This window comes from Budorcas taxicolor, chromosome 15, assembly GCF_023091745.1.
Source record: "Budorcas taxicolor isolate Tak-1 chromosome 15, Takin1.1, whole genome shotgun sequence".
NCBI lineage: Eukaryota > Metazoa > Chordata > Mammalia > Artiodactyla > Bovidae > Budorcas > Budorcas taxicolor.
The window spans coordinates 29,408,955-29,433,674 of NC_068924.1; the positions used below are offsets into that span (position 1 = coordinate 29,408,955).

General features: G+C 48.8%; 1 protein-coding gene across 1 annotated transcript; it reads right to left on the minus strand.

Annotated features, from left to right (window-relative positions):
- Positions 1-426: 426 nt before the first annotated feature.
- Positions 427-6,165, minus strand: THY1 (Thy-1 cell surface antigen). Its single transcript, XM_052652715.1, has 4 exons — positions 6,079-6,165; positions 3,254-3,314; positions 2,422-2,757; positions 427-1,671 (listed from the first exon to the last, which is right to left on the minus strand). Exons 2-4 carry the CDS (start codon positions 3,288-3,290, stop codon positions 1,559-1,561), a joined length of 486 nt encoding a protein of 161 aa, XP_052508675.1. The 5' UTR covers positions 3,291-3,314; positions 6,079-6,165; the 3' UTR covers positions 427-1,558.
- Positions 6,166-24,720: the final 18,555 nt, after the last annotated feature.

Consider the following 24,720-nt stretch of genomic DNA (forward strand, 5'->3'; position numbering starts at 1 on the left):
CCCCACCCCAATGCTCTCTATGGCCAAGCTGGACTTAAGAGATGCTTGTCCTCACACCTTGATGGATGTGGGCAGCTCCCACGTAGCAGATGTAACCTCATCTGAGAACAACCCCATCTGAGAAGGCAGACTCCACACCTTGATGCTTGTTAGCCTATCCTGGAACCAGCACCATGTGGCTTGGCCCAAACCGTGTTGTGGGCAGGTGAGTCTGGAGAGAGGGAATATTCCTTTATTTGGGCAAACACGTGGTGTTAAAATGGTTGAGAAGCCAGGCGTGCAGTGGTCCACCCCTGGAGGCAGAGGGGAGAGGAAGGGCTGCTGAAGGCAGGGAGCAGGGGGACAGGAGGCAGGGGGTTGGACCACTTGGCTAAGGGAGTGGTGGACAGGCCTGGAGAGAGGAGCAAAGCAGAGAGCCACAGGAGGGCAGATTCCAGAGGCTTGGTTTTATTGTACAGTATTCTTTTTCCTCAACGAGATGCCATAAGCTATGCTGGCACTACACACGGTCACGAGACTTGGCAGAGCCGCCGGGTGGGGAGCTGGGTGCTGGGAAAAGCCATCGCTCAAGACAGGTCCCACTCGTGGGTCTCAACCCGTGGCCTACCTCAGCGTCCCCTGGAGGTCCCTGAGAAGGCAGGCCTAAGGGGCAGGGGGCTGCCAGAAGGCTCAGGCACTGCTGGGGGAGAGGGGAAGAGCCTCCCGGAGAAACACTGGGGCCAAACTCCGTGGGTCTCCACCAGGGCCTCTACCAGGCCTGACTTTACTGCCTCCAGGTCCGAGTTCTGGAAGCTCATATTGGGATAAGCCCGGGAGCGGGCTTGTCCTCTTCTGCCGCCTTTCCAGCTGCTGGTTGGCCAGTGAGAGACACTGGACTCCCAGCTGTAACTTCCTCTGTGGTGCCCCCTCCACCTGCCCCCAACCCATCAGCACTGCTTCCCACACAATCGGCATCGTCACTGGACCAGACCCTGGGCCCAGGGCCCCTCGGCAGGGTGAGAAGATGGCATTCTTCTGTGGCAGAGAGTGCTCGTGGCAACGCTTGGTGTTCCCCTCACGTGATGGGCCACGCTTGGTGGTGCCCCCACATCCGGGGCCTTCAGACACCGCCCCGCCTGCTCGGGCCAGACACACCCTCCTCGTGCAGGGCTCTCCCAGGGCTCAGGTCCCCGTGGGCAAGGATGACGGACTCCAGAGATTGATACCCCTCCATCCTTCCACCCCTCCCATCCCCTCACTCTCCATCAGGTCTCTAACCCTGGCCTCCCCGTTCACAAACTCCCCAAGAAAAGGAAGGATAAGCCCTAAATATAAACCAGATGGAAGCAGCTCTGGAACAAAGAGTACAAGTAGCCAGTGGCGGGCAGAGGGGGTGTGAGGTGGCATTGGCGGAGGGGAGGGAATGGCATGCAGCACTGGAATTCCTTAGGAGGGGAGGGGTCCCCATTGCTCCCCAAGGTGTGTGAGGGGTTGTGGGGAAGGGGGTTAGCCGACTCAGAGAAGCAGGCTCTCTGGACTGGGCCTTGTGGCTTCCTGTGTCCTCCGTGGGCCTGACGTGTCACAGGGAGATGAAGTCCATGGCCTGCAGCAGAGGCAGGGAGAGCAGCAGCAGCAGCAGCCACGAGGTGTTCTGGATCAGCAGGCTTATGCCCCCACACCTGACCAGTTTATCTGTGGCAAGAGAATGGGGCAGACAGGAAAGGCGGGAATGGAGAGGGGCCAGGCCCAGGGCAAGGGTGCTTTCCCTTGGGGAGGCTGGTGCCGTGATGTCTTGGCTGCAACCAGGGCCAACCTAGTGGAACCAACCATCTTCCCCATTTGCAGGTTCCTGAGCCCTTGAAGCGCTTCCCTGGTGGCTCAGATGGTAAAGAATCTGCCTGCAATGCAGGAGACCCAGGTTGGATCCCTGGGTCGGGTAGATCCCCTGAAGAAGGGAATGGCAACCCACTCCAGTATTCTTGCCTGGACAATTTCATGGACAGAGGAGCCCAGTGGGCTACAGTCCAGGAGGTCACAAAGAGTCGGACATGACTGAGTGACTACACTTTCATCTGTTTTTTCCTTTCCTGAGCCCTTGAACACATATCCTCACAAGAAAACTGTGGGTGAGGTAGCTAGAGCCATCCTGTTTTCCAGGTGGGGAGAAGGAGGTTTGGGGAGGCCTAGTGATTTGCCCAGTCATAGGGGAAGCATCCACCACATTACTCCACCTGTCTGACTGTTCCCTTAGCCCTTCCCCCATTCAGGCTGGGGGTAGTGATTCCCCTGGGTACAGGCGGCAGTAGGGGACAAGGGGAGAGAGGTTATGGGGCCACTCTCCTCTGTGGCCCAGCCAAGAGGCTTGCCTGGTGTCTCAGCTGGCCCGCTCCTCCCCAGCTTGCCTCTGCCCGCTTACTTGATCTTGCAGGGGGCTTGCCTCACCTCTGAACACAGAGACATCCTTATTGGAGACAGTGGGATTCGGGCCAGAGAGGCGGAGTTCACACGTGTAGGTCCCCTCATCCTTGGTGGTGAAGTTGGACAGGTAGAGGACCTTGAGGTTGTACTTGCTGAAGAATTTGGTTCGGGAGCTGTATTCTGGCCTAGTGACCCCATTGGAGCCAGAGAGCACCCACTTCTTTGTATCACGGGTCAGGCTGAACTCATACTGCATGGGCGTGGTGGTGGTATTCTCATGATGGCAGTCTAGACGAAGGCTCTGGTTCACCAGGCAGGCTGTCAGGCTGGTCACCTTCTGCCCACGGGCCACCTGTAAGACTGGCACCAGCAGTGCCCCCTCCAAGTTGGGGAAGAACCTATAGAGCAGGGGGCTTCCCACCCACATTCACAGCAGAGGAAGGCCTGACCAGGGAGGGCACAAGGGTCTGCTGTCGAGCACCTCTTCCTGCTCACATGGTCCCTGAGGGCCAGTGTACCTTCCCTTCTGCAGACTCCAGCCCATCTCCCTCTGTTCTAGTCCTGTGGTCCTGCCAGTGTGTTCCAGGGGCAGGAGATCTTGGGGGAGTTGATGCTATATCTTGGACTGCATTTGCAGACTCCAACTCAGTATGGGACAGGCTTAGTGAACTGTGTTTCCAGAAATGGTCCCAGGTAGTCAGAAAACCAACTAGGTTGCTCAGCTGTCTTAGGGATAAAAGAAGCCCTCTCTCCCTTAGTCACCTCCACCTTCTGAGTTCTTGAGGAAGAAGCTAGCTTTTCTGAAAAGAAAGCAGCCAGGGAGCTTGGAATCCCAGCCCTACCCCTTGCCATATACCTGTCAGCAGGAGGGCGATGCCGATGGTAGGGTTCATGGTGCCGAGAGCTCAGTCCTGGATCTGGGGTGGAACAAGATGGGAATCAGCCAGGAGGTAGCGCAGGTGTCCCCAGACTTATTGCCAGGGTTGGGGGCCCTCAGGAGACCTCCCATAATGGCGATCCAAGCCCCTCTCTACAGCCCTCTCCCCTCCCCTCCTCTCAGTGATTGTGACACTGCCACTCAGCTCTTCGCTGTCAGGGAAGCAAGGAGGTGGGAGAACACAGCCTTCTGTGGTGTGTGTGTATGTGACCATTTACTACATCGGTGGCTTTGAATAAGTGACTTTAACTTGACCATTTCCAAGGCAGGGCCCTCCTACTTTTTTTATCGGAAAATTTCCAGAAACACAATTTATCTTAACCATATATATTAAAAAAAAAAACTGGCTGCATCAGGCAGCATGGAGTCTTAACCGCTGGACCACCAGGGAAGTCCCTGCTAATCATTTTTAAGTGTACAATTCAGAAATGTTAAGTTCATCCACACTGTAGTGCAGCCAATCTCTGGAACCCTTTTGTTGAGGAAATTAAAATGGAGGAAGTCTTGTTCAGGCTTCAGAAGCAGGCAAGCAGGCCTCTGACCTGCCTGGACACTGCCCGGATTCTGTGCCTGCCTGCAAGCACAGCTAGTCAGGTGGCGCTTTAGTCAAGAAAAAAGAAGAAAGAGCGGGTCTTGGAATTCTTGAACTCCTGAAGGTCTGGCCAATCTCCCAGGGTCTAATGAAATCCTATGACTCATAAGGTGAAACAGCATTGTCAAAGGGTTAAATAAGTAAAAAATCCAGAAGAGCATTTCTGCATGCAAACAAATGATGCTATCACTGTAAGGCCTGGGATTATAAGCAGGAACCCCCAAAACTGCAATGTGAAGTCTCACCCGCTAAGTGGACGCACAGCCTGGGACATTTTTCCAACTGGGACGCAAGACTGCTGTTATTTGGGACTTCCCAGTGCTGTTTAAGTCTGGATGTTGGTCAGCCCAATTCGGTGATGTATATGCTGTTACTTTACTTTTCCTATTTCTCTTGTCTTTTAATGATTATATATAAATAAGCCTCTATTAAATATTAAAATTGTGTATTTATTTGTGGTTTCTTTTGTTAAGGATACTTCCAACCTGAAATGAAAGTTCAGCAAAACACCTTTTCATCTTGCAAAACCCACAACTCTCTACCCATGAAACAAAACCTTCTCATTCAGGGACTTCCTATTTCTTGTTCTGAAGAAACTCCCCAATACCTAAACAGATATAACAGATGGCATATAACAGATGTCTGAAAGATACTGAATGAACCTGGCTTTAGATACCCACCGGGTTGTGATGGGCTTAAGGAAAATGACAAACATCTGGCACTGTTCAAGAGTGAGTGATCCATAAGCGTTCATCTCTGACCGACTGTGTGGCTGGGGAGGATGGCTGGGTGGTCGGTCATGTGTGTGGGGGGCCCCACGTGGCACACATCTAAACGTGTCTCTGGTTGTGTGTAAGAAGGGTGACAGTGGCCTCCTATTGCATGTGTTCTCAGCATCGGAACCAAGACGTTTTCTATTGTTCAGCTCTCTGGGCGGGGTTCCTGGACCTGCAATTTTCCAGTCCGGCTGCTGGTAGCCTCTCTGACTCGGCTCTCTGCCCCATCTTTTTTTGCAGCCTGGGCTCAATCAGTATCCTGGCGAGGCAACAGAGCGGGTAGCCTAGCCTGTCCGCAGCAGCGCTCGCCTGGGAGAGGCCACAGGAGGGCCGTGCCCCGGTGCTAGCGCTCCCACGCGCAGGGCGCGGCGCTAGCGGCGTCCAGGTCCCTGGCGCTCTGCCCAGTGCGGGGAGGGAGGGGCGAGGCTGGGGTCCCCGGGCGCCTGCGCTGCAGTCAGTTCCCTTTCAGACCCCCGCCGAAAGGGACCCGGAGGGGCTGTTGGGGAAGAAAGGGGGGTGGCAACATCTGGTTTTGATTAGCAGACACCGAGTTACAGAGGCGGGCGGCGAGCTTGGGATCTAGAGAGGAAGCGGGGAGGCGGCTAGAGCTAGAAAGGAAGAAATGGGGCTGGAGCTGGAAGGGGATGCAGAGCGGAAGGGTGGGGTGGACGCTATAGGGGAGGCACCGTCTGTTAGCGTTTCCCTGGCCTTGTTTCCCCGCAGCTCAGAACCCGGAGAAGCTTCGCGCTCCCGCCCACTCTAGCCCGCATTCGACTAACCCCATCCTTATTCCGTTTCCCTATTTCAAGCCTCTCCTTTTCCAATTGAGGTCCCCCTTCCCCCTGGCTTATCCTTCTCCGGTTCTCGCCTCCCCTGTCTGCCGGCCTTTCTCCCGGTGGCCCGCCCCCCCGCACTCCTCCCCCCCACCCCCCGGCCTCGCGGCACTGCGGTTTCCCGTTCCTCGGAGGCCCCGCACCAAGCCCGCCGCGAGGTCGCAGGGCAGAGACTGCCTTCGGTTTTCGGTCCTCCGTTCCCTTAGTCTCACCCAGTCTCACAGCCCCGCCCCCGCCCCCGCGCCTTTACGATCTGGGTTTGGGTACTTCTGGGTGGAGAGCAGAACCCAAGCCTGTCCTTGCCGCTCTCCTCCCGGTTCTCCTCCAGCACTCCAGTCCCAGGTAAACGTCTCCCAGCGGGCGAAAGGTGCGCCGCTGCTCCCGCCCCTGCCTTGCAAGCAGGCCCCTCCCCAAGCACTGCGCAGCTCCTTCCCAGGGCGCCCTCGGTCCGCTTTCCAAAGCCTCGGGTCGGGAGGGCTTGCTTGGGCACCGGAGACCTATCTATCCCTGCGCCCCGGGTCCCGCCCTGGCTCCAGCTCCCACCTGGCCTCCGGTCCTCCGCCGCTGCAGCCGCCCGCAGACGCGCCGCCGCCTCCAGTTGCTGCACCGTACCCCGCGCCCGCAGTTTTCACCAGGGGTGGGAGAGGGGGAGCGGGGAGGGCCCGGGGGCTCGGCCAATCAGAGGCTGAGCGGCAGAGAAAAAGGGTGGTGGAGGGAGGAGGCGGCGGCCCGAGATAGAAAGAGGGGACTTCTGCAGCAAAAGGGGGCCGCCATCCTGTGGCCGGCTGGCCTGGCCTGGGAGGGCAGGGTTCTGGACCCTGGAGATCGGGCTGGGGTCGCTCAGGGAACGCTAGCCGCCTCCCAGAGCCCCGCCAAGACCGCTCCCCTTTTAAGGCTTTAACCCTTTCTTTTGACCTAGGTTTTGGAAGCCTGCGCGAAAACCGAGGGGGTAAGGAATGGTGGATGGAAGCCAGCTGCTGGGCCCCCTTAGGCAACGCCCACGCCTCCTCGTTTCCGTTTCACCTAGAACTCATCTCTGCGGGAGCAGTCAGTGAGAGGTTTTTGGTGTTGGAATATTCCAGGTTTTCTCCAAAGGAGGATAGTGGGGTGTATTTCCACATGGCAACAGCCCTTAATGGCAGCACTTGGTCTTTCCTGGTCCCCAGCCCTGCCCCAACTCCTCACCCAGCCTAGAACACCCATCTCTTAAGAGGCTTTCTGCTCTGGGGCACTGTGTCCCTCAACTCCGGGGCTGGCACTTGCTGTTACAGACAGCTAGAAGGTTCTCCTCGATTTCATGTTCTCCTCTTACCCCTCACAGCCACCCAAGTCCCTGAGCGCTGTGTGCTTGGTCTTCAGACAAGAGGCGGGGTGCTGCTGCCCTTTAGAAAACACTCTGCTTGGCCTGTTCCATCCATGGCCACAGTCTGCTGGGATCATCTCATCCCATTTCATGGCTAAGAGGTGGGGAGATGGCCAGTTGACCTGGGCTATGGAGCCCCAAGTCTTTGGAGTCCCAAGTCTTTGGTGCTGAGCTATATTCCATTGCTGCATTTCAGCCCAGGGGAAAGGGAAATTCTGCAACTGTGGGAAGGGAGAGGAGGCAGGACCACTAGCAAGAATAGCAGATACCATGCTTTTGATCTTCTGGGGCATCTGTCCTTGCTCTGTTAATTTGAAGTCACCAGAAGCCCTTGGACCTTTTTTTTTTTTTTTTAATAGCCAGTGCTGATGACTTGTGTCTCCATTTTTTTTTTTTGAACAAAGGTTTATTTGATTAATTTGCCTCCTTGTGGCCTCTTTGTGAATTCTGGTTGAGACATCCTGTGGGCTGACCCTGCCCCACCCCCCCACCCGCAGCCATTCTCCTATTTCTTTGCAGAGATGGTGTTGGCACCTTCTCTGCAGTTTCCATTACTGTAATGGTACTGTTGGAAGCCATCCCTGGGCTAGCAAATGGGGGATTCTCCCTCCCACTCCTCCCTCCTTTGGAGGTTAGGTGGCCTCCCAGCACTTAGAGTGATGGAACTTTCTAACTGGAACAAGCCTCACAGATGGTCCAATCCACAGAGCCTTGGCTCTGGTAAACAGCAGGAGCTCCTGGAGCACTTTATGAGAAATGTAGCTGCTCCTGCCCACCCGGGATTTTCCTAGCCTAGTAGTAGGGCTGCTGGAGTCTACATTTCACAGGCTCGCAGGACCTGGGAACTGCAGACCATCCCTTTTCATAGATGAGGTGACCTGGCTTCTCATTGTCTGGAGGGTAATTTTTTAAAAAAGTATTTATGGATTTAATTTTGGATGCTCTTTGTTGCTGGGCACAGGCTTTCTCTGGTTGTGGTATGTGGGCTTCTCATTGCGATGGCCTCTTGTTTTGGAGCACTGGCTCTAGAGACTGAGAGCTTCAGTAGTTCCGGCACACGAGCTCAGTAGTTGCAGCTTGTGGGCTTCGGAGCGCAGGCTCAGTATTTGTGGCGCGTAGGGTTAGTTGCTCCGTGGCATGTGGAACCTGGAATCTTCCCGGACCAGGGGTTGAGCCAGTGTCCTCTGCATTGCAAGGCAAATTCTTAACCATTGGACCACCAGGAGGGTAATTTTTAAGTGCCCGGATGTCCTGCCCCTGGCAGCCGACCTCCACCACCACCTCATCTTTCCCATTCTTCTTCCTGCTGCATTCTGGACACGCTAGCCTCCTCCTTGGCACTCCACTCTGTCTTCTTTCCTGCTCACCAGCTTTCTGGTTCTCAATCCAAGGATCTTTCCTATCAAAACACAGTTGCTTTAGTTGCTTTTGCTTCAGCCTAATCCTGCCTCCTACCCCCATGGGGTTGGAGATGGTTTTTTTTTCCTTTGGGCAAGACATGAGGATACCCACAGGCCCCTTAACAACAGAAAATATCTGAGCTCTGTCTGGATAAGACCCTGGATGCTCTGTTTCCCACTCTATGGCCCAGTCGCTGAGTGTGGCTGGCTGGAAGGCCTGGCTGTGCTATTTTGATAAGGTTTCAAGGACCTGGCCTATTTTTTGGGTCCCCAAGCACTTTGCTTCAGGAAGGGGAGGGGAGTGTGGCAACAGTGTGTCTGCTAAACCAAGGTGTCTGACTGGATGGAGTGAATGGCTCAAATGATCAATTTAGGGGCTGGGATGGAACACAGGGTCCTGATGGGGAGGAGATTTAAAAACTCCCATTTTCTAATGGCACAGGATAGGAGTGCTGAAAGCAGGAAGGAAGGGTTTATCCACCCAAGGCAAGATTTCCCGACTTACTGTGGCTGCCCTGCGGGCCCCTTAGGTCTTTCCCATCACCTCTGGGCGCCCCATCTGGAGATACATGGAGTAATGCTCCTCTCAAAATGCACCTTCCTTTAGGCTAACAAAGGGTCTACCAGCCATTCACTCTATTTCCTGATTTCATCTGATTGTCTTTATAAAATCACAGAGGTGGCGGAAGCCATCTCGTCATTTTGTAGCTGAAAAATGAGGCCCCAAAAGGATAATGATCTGTCAAAGGTCAGACAAATATTATGAAACACAGCCAAGACAAGCTGGACTGCAGATCTTCTGATTCCACGTACAGCGTGCTCCACTCCTTCCAGGGCGGGTCTTCAGCCTTCTGCTGGACTGACTTCACTGGTCTGGATGAAATGGGAAAAACAAGGACGTTGTGGAGTACTCTGAACATACCTGTCAGGCTGCTACACTGTTTTGATCGCTTCCCCTTCACTCTGTTGATAAGGGAGAATTCCCAGATTCCCATCCTAGGGTTTTGGAGATGGTCAAACACATAAAACCTGTTGACTTAACAAAATAGTCACAACCTAAAAGTTAAGAGTTCTGTTTTATTTGGTGGGAATTTTTAGGACTTCAAGCACGGGAGACCGCATCACAAGTGACCCTGAGAGAACTGCTCAGAGGAGGCGAGAGGAGGAGCCAGGTTATAGAGAAGTTTGGCAGGCAGTCTGAACATCAAAAGATTATTGTTAATTAAAGAAAATCAGAATCCCCAAGTTAAGGAATTTAGCGCTTTTCTGTGTATGGGAAGGTGCAAGAGTCTGGGCTCCCTCATTGAAATTATTGCTTTCAGGTGCATCTCAGCTATCTGGGGCCAGCAGCCTGTGTTTTCATGTCCTGAGCGTCCGGGCCCCCCATAGGGAGTGGCTGTAGTCTGACGCCTGCTAGATGGCAGGTATTCTTTTCCTTCCTGAGTGCCCTTAGGGCTCACTAGCTTACCTTGGAGGGCTGTGATGGCTGATGACTGAGGGGCTTCCCAGGTAAAGAAGTGGTAGTGGTAGTGGAAAAGAAGCCACCTGCCAGTGCAGGAGCTGCAGGAGACGTGGGAGACTCAGTCCCTCGTTGGGAAGATCCCCTGGAGGAGGAAATGGCAACCCACTCCAGTATTCTGGACTGGATAATCCCATGAACCGAGAAATATAGTTCATGGGGTGGTAAAGAGTCAGACGTGACTGAGCATGCATGAACTTGATATCCTTGTTTAACGGATATGGCAAGAAATAGTCCATGCCTGACCCTGACACTGTACAGATGTGATTGACTAATAAACAGCAGTTTATTAGTCACCTGTACTTACAGCCCAGAGAAAGACACCACATGCCAGGCCCTGCCACTCAGGAGCTGCACTCGAATAGTAAACAAACAGGAGCTCTGGGAGGCTTTGTGGTATCCAAAGAGTGGAATGCTCATTTCCCGGAGGAGGATATGATTGGCTGGGGAACTGAAGGCTGATTCTCAGGGATAAGAAGGAAAAAAGAAGGTTAATTGACTAGAGGAACTTATCAACAGAAGCTAATAACTGGGAAATAGAATTTGTGGTTAAACCACTTGAGCCCCACACAATTTGATCAGATATCAAGACAATATATACTGTTGAGTCCTAATTTTGGTCTAATTGAGGCTACACACTGGCCCTTCCTTGGGATGGTCTGTACTCTTGTTCTAAGCTTATACCTTTCTACTTTTTTGAACCAATGGTGGTAGATGGTGTGTTTTTTAATGTCCCTTCTAGGCACAAAAATAAAAGTGGTAATTTTCTGTTGCTCCTCAAACTTCTTTGGAAATATGACTAGTCTATGAAATTAAAAAGTCTTGAAACTGCTTGACACTCTTCCGCCTCTCCTAATCTCTAGTTGAGGTCAACTCCCAGAGTGAGGTCACGCCCTGAAAAACTGCATGTTTGGTTGAAGTTTCTCTTAGAATGCAGGGCAGAGGTCCAAGCACCAATGAAGATCACATTCTCAACATTTAAGAACCTTTATTCATGAATGTTTTATCAAATAATTAATAGTAATGTGTATCTTTTTGCCAGTTTTTCTAAATGTCCTTTGGACATCTAATAACAATGTATAAGATACAAAATTTTAAATATATTTGAGTAGGATATAAAATAATATAAATTAATATAAATATAAATCTATTATATCTAAATTATTAATGACATCATTCAAGATGCTCCTATTCTTATTTTTTCTGCACTTGATAAAATATTCTCAGAGAAATGTTACTATGTCTCACTATGATTATATATTTTTTCTTTTCCCTTATGTTTCTTCTGATGTTTACTTTATGTATCTTTGTTTCTTTGTTGTTAGGTATCCAATAGTGTATGATATCTATCTTCTTTGTGAATTGTACCCTTTATCATTAAAAATACTCATATTTATTTCATTTAAAAAAACTTATTCAAATGTTAATAGCAATATTCATAGTTTCCAAAAAGTGGAAACAACAGAAAAGTCCATGAACTGATGAATGAATAAACAAAATGTGTGAAATTAATCAAATAATTAAAAGACATTATTGCTCTAAGCACAATGTTTAAGGCACAGGGCTGGACACTGGGAACACAAAGATCAATAGAGCACAGTCTCTGCCTTGGAAGGGTTGTCCAAGTGGGGATATGGAAATGGTTAATAGATAATTAGAAAGCAATAGGGGAAAAGCATGGTAGATTCTTACATTACTGACCTTCAATGAATCATCCATCCTGATTTCCATGCCTCCTTGTGATCCCCTTCTGCATTGACTCTGGACTTGGCCATATGTCTTGCTTTGGCCAATGGGCTATCAGCAAATGTGATACAAGCAGAAGCTTCATAAGTGTTTGTATGTTGGGACTTGCCTTCTTGGAATTCAGTTGCCACAAGAGAAAGTTTGAGCAAACACATGGAGAACCGAGGTGCCTCAGTTTATATCAACAACCATTTGGGATAAGCTAGCCCCAAGTTGACCTGCCACATGCTCACAAACACATGTGTAATCCTAACTGATGCCACCTAGAACATCATTCGTAGTAGAGGACAGACTGTGGTACATTGCTCAGTTGATGGCTCCCCAGGGAGTCATACCTCTTCCATATTGATTCTGAGCTTAGCCACATGACAGGTTTTGGCCAATGGGGTCTGAACAGATGTGACTCAGGCAGAGACTTCATGAGGGCTTGCCTCTTGGAAGTTAGCTGCCATGTGAAGAAGCCCAGGCTAGCCACATGGAGAGACCTGAACTCAAATGCTCTAGCTAACAGCTCCCCTGAACTGCTGGGCACTGAGTGGGTCATTCTAGATCATCCAACTCCTAGGCCACCTGTAAACTGGCTGCAAATGCGTGCGTGAGCCCTGCAAGTCTGTATGGAGCACAGATGAGCTGCCCTGCTGACCCCTGACCAAGCCGCTGACGCCCAGAATTGTTATTGCCTTTAGTTCCTGCTCTGAGTGGTTTGTTACACAGCCACATATAACAAATACACCGGGTGAAGAGAAGAAAGGGCATTTAAGATCAAGGAGAGAGGATAAACAAAGGCAGAGACTCAAAGCAAAGTGGATGTGGGAAGATACAGATAGTGTGGGGTTGCTTGTGCCAGGCAACTGGAGGAAAGGTGGCAGTCAACATGGATTGCTCTAAAAATGGCTAAACTAAAAAAAAATAGTCACAACCTGAAAATTGAGAGTTGTGTTTAAGCGGTGGGAAGTTTTAGGACTTCAAGCCCGGGAGGCAGCATCTCAGGTAGCCCTGAGAAACTGCTTCAAGGACGTGGGGAAGGAGTCAGGTTTTAAAGAAGTTTACAGCAAAGGGGGCAGACAGTCTGAACATCAAAGATTACTGTAAATTAAGGAAAACCAGATATCTCCAGGAATTAGCACTCTTCTCTCCAGTAGTCATGTATGGATGTGAGAATTGGACCGTAAAGAAGGCTGAGCACCAAAGAATTGATGCTTTCGACTTGTGGTGCTGGAGAAGACACTTGAGAGTCCCTTGGACAGCAAGGAGATCAAACCAGTCAATCCTAAAAGAAATCAACCCTGAGTATTCACTGGAAGGACTGATACTGAAGCTCTAATATTTTAGCCACCTGATGTGGAGAGCTGACTCATTGGAAAAGACCCTGATGCTGGAAAAGATTGAGTGGAGGAGGAGAAGGGAGTGACAGAGGCTGAGATGGTCGGATGGTATCACTGACTCAATGGACATGAGTTTGAGCAAACTCTGGGAGATAGTGAAGGACAGGGAAGCCTGGCGTGCTGCAGTCCATGGGGTCACAAAGAGTCAGACATGACTTAGCAACTGAACAACAAGGAAAATCAGTTATCTCTAGGAATTTAGTGCTCGTCTGTGTATGGGAAGATGCAAGTGTCTGAGCTCACTAAACTCATTTGTTTCACATGGATCTCAGATGGCTCTGACATTTTTGTTTATAGATATGGCAGGAGATATTCCATTTCACCAAAAGGTGGGATGGGTGTTTAGAGAAGTAGAAGGGATCTTACTGCTGGTGCAGGTGATGAGGGAAATGGTCTGTAAAAAGAAAGAATTTCCCTGTCTGGGTTGCTTTGGGCCACGTTCAGGTCTTGCATGAAACATAAAAAGGCAGTGAAATGGCTATGCTTGTGCATATCCAACAGCACGCCTGGGGAAAACCAGCCACTACTGTGGTGCCAGAGCTCTCTGAAGCCCTGAAACGGCACCAGATGGTTTTAGTGTGATAGACACTTCCTTGAGGGGCCCGTCTGTGTCGTATTTACTGCTGTATCTTGAGGGCCCCCAGGTCCTAGCACAAAATAGATCACATATTTTTGAGTGAATATGAAAAGAAATAAAAGAGACTTCCCTGGTGGTCCAGTGGTTTAAGAATCAGCCCACCAGCGCAGTGTACATGAGTTTGATCGCTGATCTGGGAAGATCCCACATGCCACGGGGCAGCTAAGCCTACTAGTCACAGCTGCTGAAGCCGGCGTGCCTAGAACTCATGCTGTGAAACAAGAGAAACCACCACAATGAGAAGCCTGGTCACTGCAACCAGGGAATAGCCCCAGCTCTTCGCAGCTACTGAAAAGCCCACATGCAGCAGCAAAGACCCAGCACAGCCAGCCAAAAATTAAATACAGTTAAAAGAAAAAGAAATAAGAGCAATCAAGTATTGTTGGTGCTGTTTATCGGACAAAAAAGGAGGAAAGTCCCAGGAGGGTATGGGAGAAAGTAGTGGTTGTTTCTCTGGAAAGAAGGGTGTTTCTGACAGAAATAAAGGCATGGAGGCCTTAACAGTGTCTGGGAAACTGCACATTCTGAAGTTCCGTGGAGTTCGAGTATGGAGTGGGCGGAGTGATGGTGCCTGAGTTGTGGCAGGGGAGAGAGAAGAAGCCAGATGACAGAGACTGGATTTATAAGGCTAAAGGTTTTAGCCTTTATCCTGTTAGCAGTGGCAGGCTCTGAGGCCAGGGAGAAGTTTGATGAGACTTGCATTCTGGAGAGAGGAGTGGAAACTGAAGTGATGGTGTGGGCCTGGAAGGATGCACGAGAATGGATGCAGCTCACATGGAAGCATAGGAGTCGGGCTGAGGGGGACGAGGGCCTGAAACGGGGCAGGAGCTGTGGGGATGGACGGGCAAGGTAGGACAGATGAAGGAGACGCACTTGGGAGAAGTCACAGGACCTGGGCACTTCGTAGATGTGTTTGAGGTCTGACAAGAACTACCAGTGCTGTGGTTGCTCTGAAAGAAGAGATGAAGCAACTTTGGGGCAAAAGGTCCTTTAAAAAATCATTTATTTTTAATTGGAGGATAATTGCTTTACAGTGCTGTGTTGGTTTGTGCCATACATCAACATGAATCAGCCACGAGGTGTGCCTATGTCCCCTCCTTCTCAGACCTCTCTCCCACCTCCCACCCCTCCAGGTTTTTACAGAGTACCAGGTTGGGCTGCCTGCATCAGACAGCATATCCCCACTGGCTATTTATTTGACATAGTTTGAGTGAACTCCGGGAGTTGGTGATGGACAGGGAGGCCTGGCGTGCTGCAGTTCATGGGGTCGCAAAGAGTCGGACACGACTGAGCGACTGAACTGAGCTGAATGTGTATGTTTCACTGTTACTCGGTCAATTCATCCTTCCTTCTCCTTCCCCAGTTGCATGCAGAAGTCTGTTCTCCCTGTCTGCGTCTCTGTTGCTGCCCTGCAAATAGTTTCATCGGTACCATTTTTTTTTTAAGCTTCCATATGTATGTGTTAATATGTGATATTTGTTTTTCTCTTTTGAGGCAAAAGATCTTGAGTTCAGTGTCAGCCCTGCTGGGTCTGAGATCCTGTGGATAAGCAGGGGAGAGGTCCAGGCTAGGGCTGAGGAGCACGGTCTGAGTAGAGGGCAGATGTTTGGTAGGTGTTGGCAAACAGGGGGTGATGAGTGCCCAGGGGGCATTGCAGGCCTAGCAGAATACAGAACTCAGGACAGGACCTGAAGGAGCACTGGTGTTTAAGTCACAGAGCAATGTGAGAAGGAGTGCCAGAAGGATGGGAGAGCCAGAAGAGGGCCACACCCCAGAAATGGGGAAGTGGTCAGTGGTGCATGTAAAGACTGAAAGGTATTCAGGAGATTTAGCACAGGAAGGTCGCCTGGGGAGGACAGTTCTAAAAGCTGGTGGGAGCTGATGTCTGAGGTCGTTGTTTAAAAATATAGGTTTTGTTGTTAGGTGTGGAAGGCCTGCCATGAGGGGATGACTACCACTGAAAAGGCAGTTGGCTATAGTCATAGATTGCACTCACAGAGGCAGGGGTGGTGGGGAGCCCACTGGGAAATACTGGCACTAGTCAGGAAGCAGAGGAAAAGCGGAGACTGTGGGCAAGAGTTTTTCTTGTGGTTTCTGTGGGAAGGACTAGATGAGGCAAGATGAACAGGTTTAAGGTTGGCTAGTTTGAATCATCTCAGTGGGCACTCTGGGGCATGAGGGTGTTTCTAGTTGGCTCGTATCTGGCTATGAGATGATGAAGCCAGGTGGAGTGTGAGAGCCTGATATAGCGGATGGTTGAGGGTGTGGGCACCCTCAAATCTGATTGGTTAATTGAATTAGCTTGGTTGATTGAAGTGGCTGTTTTATATTTGAAAGGTGCAGTGGTGCGTGAATGGTTTACCACCTCCAGGAATTGGCAGACCATGGGAGGAGCAGTCACCCCAGATATCTAAGCATCAGAAGACAGAAAGTAAAATACATGGTTAATATAGTCATGGGTTGGGCAGTGAGTCAGAAAGACTGACGATGTAAACCTTGTATGTGAGGGGCTACCAGGGGCTCCCTCTTCTCTCAACGGTGGTTGGGAGTGGTGAGGTGGGTTGCTGGTTTCCAAAGCAGAGGGCTGGAGTTCCCCAGGAAGGTCAGGACCTGCCCACTAGTGGGATCCTGCTCATGCCCATCTCCTGGGCAGCAGCGCCTGGCAGAGATGTTTGAGAGCATGGGATGTGGGGTTACCTGGACTTTCAGGCTGAGTCTAGGGGGTTTTGTCTTGGCTGAGCTGAGTTTACTCAAAGTTGGGGCAGGCCCAGAAGGGGCTGAGAGGTGAGAATAGCCCCTACTGAGTCCTGACTCAGTCTCTCCAGTAAAGGGAAATCGAATTAGCAGTTTTTTGGCAGGTACTGCTGTGCCTAGGGATAAACAAGACTCATCTTTGTGGAATGTGAGCAGAGTTAGCATTTTTCTTTTTTTTATTGGCTTTTGGGGAAAACAAATAAAAAGAATACAGTCATAGGTCCCATAGCTCTCTGAGGTCGCCTCCATCTTAACTTTCCGCAGCCAGGACACATCTTGGGCAAAGCTGCCTTGTAAGCAAACTGTTGTTTCCTGCTTTGCAAGCTCACTCCTTCTGAAGAAGCTGACAATTATCCAACATCCCATTGCCAGCTGGCTTCAGCCAATAGAATTGCGGCATGCAAATAGAGCTTCTGCTGCTGCTCTGGGTCAGGCTATACTGCAAAGTAGGAGGGGTTTCCTCTAAGAGGGGGAAATTCAGCTCTTAGATGGGGGAAAATGAAAAAAAAATCAGAAATATATATATTTTTTATGTTGGAGGCATTTCTGCTGCTCCTTGGCAGGAAAGAAAGAAGGAGAATGTTGACGGGTATTCTTTCTTCCAAAGTGCACTGTGTATAGGAAGGTATGTATTAATATTTCAGCTTCTCTGATGAGAGTATGAGGTGCAGTCCTGGAGTCCATGTAATGGTGAGAGTGTGTGTGTGTGTGTGTAGGGGGGTGGTGGGGAGGCGGTGGTGGTAGCTGGAGCTCAGTTCACCTAAGCATGCCCTGAGCCTCTCTCTTCAGCTTGCCTAGGAAGATCTCTGTCCATCCACCCTTCCAGGAGCTATTGGAGGAATAGATAGACCTGAGTGGAGTAACTCTGGGTACAAAATCCTTCTTAGCCCAGATCCTGGGAGTTATTCTTTCTTGTTTTCACCCCCATAACCAGACTTTGAATTATACCTGTAAAATGTTCTTGGAGCCAACTCTTCCTTCCCATCCTCATTGACACAGCTCTAGTCTTGGGACTCATCTTCTCTCGCTTGGATTATTCCAGTAGCCAGTTAATGGGTCTCTTGCTTCCAGTTGTTGCTCCGTACTGCTACCCGAGTGATTTTTTTCCCCCCAAACCACATTTAAAAAAATTTACATACTTAAAATGTTTGTGATGCCTGTTGTTGTTGTTTAGTTGCTAAGTTGTGTCTTGACTCTTTTGTGACTCCATGAACTGTAGCCCTCCAGGCTTCTCTGTCCATGGGATTTCCCAGGCAAGAATACTGGCATGGGTTGCTATTTTCTTCTCCAGGGGATCTTCCTGACCCAGAGATCGAACCACATATCCTGCATTTTAGGTGGATTCTTTATCACTGAGACACCAGGGAAGCCCTGTTGCAATGCATGTATATTGTTCTAAATTCAGTTATATGGAAGAACATGGAGTAGAAAGTAAATCTTTTTCAACTTCTGTCCCCTAGTCATTGCTACCAGTTGTTATCAATAGTGTGATATATGTGTGTTACGTCGCTTTAGTTGTGTCTGACTCTTTGTGACCCTATGGACTGTAGCCTGCCAGGCTCCTCTGTCCCTGGGATTCTCCAGGCAAGAATACTGCGGTGGGTTGCCATGCCCGCCTCCAGCAGATCCTTCTGATCCAGGGATCAAACCTAGGTCTCCTGCAGCTCCTGCATGGCTGGTGGATTCTTTACCACTGAGCCAGTGGGCGGGCCCCAGCAGTTATGTATCTTTCCAGAAATAACCCATGAATATAACATAGCAAATCTGTTTTTTGAAGAAGTATGGAGAACACACAAATGTAGCCTTCTATATACATTTTGCTGTGGATCTTACTTTTTAACTGAATGATATCTCTTGAAGGTCATCCTATATTAGGACATATAAAGTTGACTTATTCTCTTATCAATGATTTTGTAGTTCATTTGTGGTCATATTACAGTCTATTTAACCAGCTCTCTCTGTGTGTGTGTGTGTGTGCGCGCGTGCGCTCAGTCATGTCCAACTCTTTGTGACCTTGTGGACTGTAGCCCACTATGCTCCCCTGTCCATGGGATTTCCCAGGCAAGAATACTGGAGTGGGTTGTCATTTTCCTCCTCTGGGGGATCTTCCAGACCCAGGGATCAAACCTGCATCTCTTGCATTTTCAGGTGGATTCTTTACCACTAGTCCCAAAATGGCAACCCACTCCAGTGTTCTTGCCTGGAGAATACCAGGGATGGGGGAGCCTGGTGGGCTGCCATCTATGGGGTCACACAGAGTTGGACACGACTGAAGCGACTTAGCAGCAGCAGCAGCAGTGCCACCTGGGAAGCCAACCAGTCCCATATCAGTGACTGTTTAGGTGATTTACAAACAATGCTTCAATGAGTGATTTATGCAAATGTCATTTTACATGTGTTTGATCAATCAAATTTCTTAGGATTTGAGTGCCTTTAAATATTATTACTAAATGTCTAATTCAAATTATATTGTTAAATGTTTCCCTCTTGCAAAAATGAAAAACATGTTTGTAACTTCAGTCAAGACTGTTTCCTGAGCTCCGACCCACTGATCAACTATTACTTTGTGTAGCCACTTGGAGATCTCAAATCTGATATATTCTAAATTGACCTCTAGTCTTTCCCATTGGATAAATGGGACCCCCATCAGCTCAATCACTTAAGCCAAAAATCCCTGCAGTCGTCCATGATTACTTCATTTCCCATACTGCTACCCTGGACCATCAGGGAAGTCCCAGTACCACTCTGTTTTGATTACTGTTGCTTTGCATATGATTTGAAATTGGGAAATGTGAGTCTCCTAGCCTGACTTTTATTACATGGATTTTTTTTTTTGCAATGTATATAGGTGGAATCATATGAAATGTATTCTGTTGTGTTTGTTTTCTTCTACTTAATATTATCTTTGGGAGCTACCTTTTAAATTAACTTAAAAATATAAAACTTTAGGGCTTCCCTGGTGGCTCAGTGGTAAAGAATCCACCTGCCATTGCAAAGGACACAGGTTCAATCTCTGGTCTGGGAAGATCCCACGTGCTGTGGAAAAACTAAGCCCGTGCACAACTACTGAGCCTGTTCTCTAGAGCGCTTGTGCTGCAACTACAGAAGCCTGTGTGCCCTAGGGCCCATGCTCTGCAACAAGAGAGGACAGCACAGTGAGAAGCCCATGCATTACAACTAGAGCATAGCCCCCTACTCGCTGCAACTAGAGAAAGCCAGCGCAGCAACAAAGAGCCAGTGCAGCCAAAAATAAGCAAATAAATAAGCTGATTAAACAAATAACATACTTAAATCATTTTAAAAACTCAAGTAGGATGAAAAGGTTATAGTGAAAAACCATGCTGTCTCCAAATCCAATTCTCCACCTCCCTCCTCCAGAGATAACCAATGTTATCAGTTTCATGAGCATTTATGCAGAGAAAATTTAGGCATAAACAGGTCTCTAATTGTGTACCTTTCTCTCCCACCCCGCAGAGGTCATAGTGAACGCTACATACAGTAGAGAACACTCTGTTAGATTTATTTTCTAATTATTTCGTGAACTGGCCTACTTTTCCTCCATCCCTACTGGTATTATTCAATTCATTTTTTAAAGAGTACAGGGGCTATTACTTTGTCGCTGTCATTTAATCTGGTGTTTCTTCATAATTAGATTGAATTTGTGCACTTCAGGCAGTAACACTACAGATTGGTGTTTTGTCCCTCTCAGTCCATCGCTTCAGGATGCACCTTATGTCAGGTTGTGCCATTACGGGGGAACTGAATTTCGTTCACTTGGTTAGGATAGAATCTGTCAGCTTTCTCCACTGCAACAATATCAATTTTTCTTTTCAATTTTTTATTTATTTTATTGAAGTGTAGTTGATTTACAATGTTGTGTTAATTTTTGCTGTATAGCAAAGGGATTCAGTTATACATACACATACCTTCTTTTTCATATTCTTTTCCATTATGGTTTATCATAGGATATTGAATATATGTACTGTACTGTAGGATTTGTTGTTTATCCATTCTATATATTACAGTTTGCTTCTGCTGATTCCAAACCCAAACTCCTAATCCATCCCCCAACCCTTGGCAACCTCCATTCTCTATGTCTGTGAACCTGTTTCTGTTTTGTAGGTAAGCTCATTTGTGTCGTATTTTATATTCCACATATAATTGATATCATATGATACTTGTCTTTCTCTTCCTGACTTACTTCACTCAGTATGATGATCTCTAGGTCCATCCCTGTTGCTGAAAATCGCATTATTTCATTCTTTCTTATGGCTGAGTATTATATCATTGCATATATGTACCACGTCTTCTTTATCCATTCATCTATTGATGGGCATTTAGGTTGTTCCCAAGTCTTGACTATTGAGAATAGTGCTGCCATGAACACAGGGCTGTGTGCATCATTCTGAATTATAGTTTTGTCTGGATATATGGCCGGGAGTAAGACTCCTGGATTATGTAACTCTAGTTTTAGATTTTTGAGGAACCTCCATACTGTTGTCATAGTGACTGCACCAATTTACATTCCCACCAACAGGGTAGGAGGGTTCCCTTTTCTCCACACCCTCTTCAGGGTTTATTATTTGTAGACTTTCTAAAGATGGCTGTTCTGACCAGGGGGCTTCCCTGGTGGCTCAGTGGTAAAGAATCCACCTTCCAATGCAGGAGACATGGGTCCAATCCCTGGATTGGAAAGATACCCTGCAGAAAGAAATGGCAACCCACTCCAGTCGTCTTGCCTGAAAAATCCCATGGACAGAGGAGCCTGGAGGGCTATCGTCCATGGGGTGGCAAAAGAGTCAGATACCACTTGGTGACTAAACAACAGCTCTGACCAGTGTGAGGTGGTATCTCATTGTAGTTTGGATCTGCATTTCTATAATAATTAAGACGTTGAGCATCTTTTCATGCCATTTTCAGATCCGGTTGTTTGTTTTGTTGTTGTCATGTTGTATGAGCTGTTTTTATATTTTGGAAATTAGGCCCTTGTTGGTTGTATCATTTGCATCTTCTCTCAGTCCGAGGTAGTCTTTTCATTTTGCTGATGGTTTCCTTTGCTGTACAAAAGCTCATAAGTTTGATTAGGTTTCATTTGTTTATTTTTGCTTTTATTTCTATTGCCTTGGGAGGCTGACCTAAGAAAACATTGCTACAATTTATGTCAGAGAATGTTTTTGCCTATGTTCTCTTCTAGGAGTTTTCTGGTGTCATATCTTGTATTTAAGTCTTTAATCCATTTTGAGTTTATTTTTGTGTATGGTGTGAGGGAGGTTCTAACTTCACCGATTTACACGTGGCTGTCCACCTTACCCAACACCCCTTACTGAAGAGACCATCTTTTATCCATTGTATATTTTTGCCTTCTTTGTCGAAGATTACTTGACTGTAGGTGTGTGGTCCCCTCTTTTTACGGAGCCTTTATAAGAAAACACATGAGCTTACTTCCTCTCTCAACTCTCTCTGCCAGGCGATGATACAATGAGAAGACAGCTATCTGTGAATCAGGAAGAGGATTCTTGCCAGACAGGGGATCTGTCGGTGTTTTGATCTCGAACTTCCAGCCTCCAGAAATGTGAGAAATAAATATCTATTGTTTAAGCACCTTTCCCCCTACTCTATGATAGTTTGTTACAGCAGCCTGAGTTGAATGAAGTGGCGGTGCTAGGGGGGTAGCGAGTAGCCATGGATTAGGATGGGAAGGTCTGCATGGCTTGACGTGAGGCAAGGGTGAAGGTCCCCAAACTCCAAAAGCCCAGACTGCTCACATCTGTGTCCTGCTCTGTTTCCCAGGCAACATCACATTTGGTCCTTCCAGCAGCCCTTTAAGTAGATAAGATGTTTCCATTTTACAGATGAGGAAACCGAGCCTCCAGTAGTTCCACAGCCTTTGCCCAAGTCACGTGGGGTGAGGCAGGGATTCAAACCTAGGTCTTCTGATCTCTTCTGACCCCCAGACCAGGATATCATCTTGACTGTGGAGCAGAAACACAGCTGAGCTATTATCGCCTTGCCTTAAGAGATGAGGGCACGGAAGCACAGATGGTCGAGCTTTGCTTCCTGGCTCTGGAGTGTAAGGACAGAACCTCAGAGGTCTGGCTCCTGCATGACTTTCTTCTATTTCATCCAACTGCTTCCTTCTAGCCAGGCCCGGATTTCCTTACCTAGCGGTTGGCATGCCCTCAGGTGGGGGCTTAAACCATGGCAACACACACGCCCCACTCAGACTGGGGACAAACGTGGTTGTTCCTTTTGGGCCATGTTGCCTCCTTCTTTTGTCCCCCAGCAGTTCTCGGCCCTGGGAAATCCTGGGCAAAGTGTATCATCTCTCTGGCCTCAGTGCGGTCCTCTGTGAAATGGGCTGATGGCTGACCCTCATGCCCCCGTCCTAGCATCCTGTGTAGCTCAGGTCTGTATCCAAAGGCTGTGCTCAGGCTCCATCCACACGCTACATCCTCAGAGAGGAAACCAGCTGCCTGGGATATTGTCAGTCACAGCTGCAGTTGAATAAATCATGACCAGGAGGAGGCCAGCACTCCTGATGTCGCGCTCCTGAGAGGGCAGGGGTGCTGCTTGTCTCCTGGGCCTTCCCCATCACTCCGACCACTCTGCTCCAAACCACATCTCCCTCCTCTCCCTGGAGCCAGCCCAGAGCCCGCCTTCAGGAAGCTTCCTCCAGGTGATTCCACTCTGAGCGACTGTGTGTTTCTCGTTTTTGTGTCTTGACCCAGGGCCCATTTCATTCAGTTAGAAAAACACCAAAAATGTATAAAAAGGACAAAAACAAAAAGAAAAAAGTAAACAAAAAAGGAAGAAAGAGAGAAAGGAAAACGTCAGCGGAGTCCCTGTCTGGGCTGCAGGATGTCGTCGGGCTTTTTCAGGCAAGAGCACGAGCACGCCAAGGAAACCAGTGTTCTTGTGAGGGGATGAATGCCCGCTGGAGTTCAGGAGCGGGGACGCATCCAGGGCCCAGCCAGGTGGGAAGGCTGCGGGGGGTAAAGACGGAAGAGGGGCTGTGTGTGTGCGCGTGCTTTTGGTCCCATTCCAAATCCCCCACGGATCCTTGGGTATGCTTTTCTGTATGGATTCTTCGTCAGGCCCCGGTACATACAATGCACTGATTTTATTTAATTAATTAGAGACAACAAGAGATAAAATCCATGGCATTTTCCAGGCCAGAATACTGGAGTGGGTTGCCAGGCCCTCCTACAGGGGATCTTCCCAACCTAGGGATTGAACCCACATCTGTTATATCTGCTGCATTGCAGGTGGATTCTTTACCATTTGAGCCACCAGGGAAACTCACACACAAGAGATAATGCATTTCTTTATTTTCTCTAAAACAACTTCAGTTAGACTCCAAACCCAATTTCTGCCTGGTTGGTGGGAGCTGAAACTTTGTCATCTTGGTGTCTTGAGACCCAAGGCAGTACAAAGGTTCCAGGTCACATATGGAGCCCAGGCACCAGGAGGCAGGCCTCTTGGCAGCCATGTTTGCCCTCCACACTGCCGAGGCTCCCTTGAGCTGCTCTGCTGCCGGCCTCCCCCTGAAGCTCAGGTTTGAGGTACAGGAATCCTGTACCTGGTCATTGGCTGGGGAGATAGTGGGGGGCAGGACATGTTCCCCACTGCTGGCAGTTCCTCCTCTATACCTCTCTGGCTAAGGAAAATCTCTTTTTAGTCCAGGAGACGCTCTTTCTATGCTTCCCAGCATCTCTCTTCTCCATCAAGGACACATAGCATATCCACTTGGGAAAACAGAAGCCAGGAATACAGGAAGAGTACTGTATTCATTGGTGTTATGGACTGAATTGTATCCCCACAGAATTTCTATGTTAAAGTCCTCAGGCCTGGTATCTCACAATGTAACAGATAAGGACCTCAAAGAGATAATTATGTTAAAAATAAGGTCTTCCCGATGAGCTGTAACCCAATAGGACTGGTGTCCTCATGACAAGAGATTTTGAACACAGACATGCACAGGAGGGAAACCATGTGAAAATTCCAGAAGAAGGAGGCCATCTGCAAGTCAAAGGACAGAGACCTTAGAGGAAACCAACCATGCTAACGCCTTGACCGCAGACTTCCAGCCCCTAGAACTGCGAGAAAGTAAATTTCTGTTGTCTGAGCCACTTGGTCTCTGGCATTTTGTTATGGCAATCCTAAGAAATTAATATTGTTAAGAATTTGTGTTTGGTTTCTCTAAAATACGGGTTTTCCAGGTGGCACTCGTGGTAAAGAATCCACCTGCCAATGCAGGAGATATAAGAGACGAAGATTCCATCCCTGGGTTGGGAAGGTCCGCGGAGGAGGAAATGTCAACCCACTCCAGTATTCTTACCTGGAGAGTCCCTATGGACAGAGGGGCCTGGAGGGCTACAGTC

What these genes read in the sequence shown, in the direction of transcription:
- THY1 (XM_052652715.1), bottom strand. Translation starts at nt 3,290, where the DNA reads ATGAACCCTACCATCGGCATCGCCCTCCTGCTGACAG. An exon ending in CATCGCCCTCCTGCTGACAG is followed by an intron (nt 2,758 to 3,253) that starts GTATATGGCAAG and finishes TGCTGGTGCCAG; the next exon opens with TCTTACAGGTGGCCCGTGGG. An exon ending in GGATGTCTCTGTGTTCAGAG is followed by an intron (nt 1,672 to 2,421) that starts GTGAGGCAAGCC and finishes CTCTTGCCACAG; the next exon opens with ATAAACTGGTCAGGTGTGGG.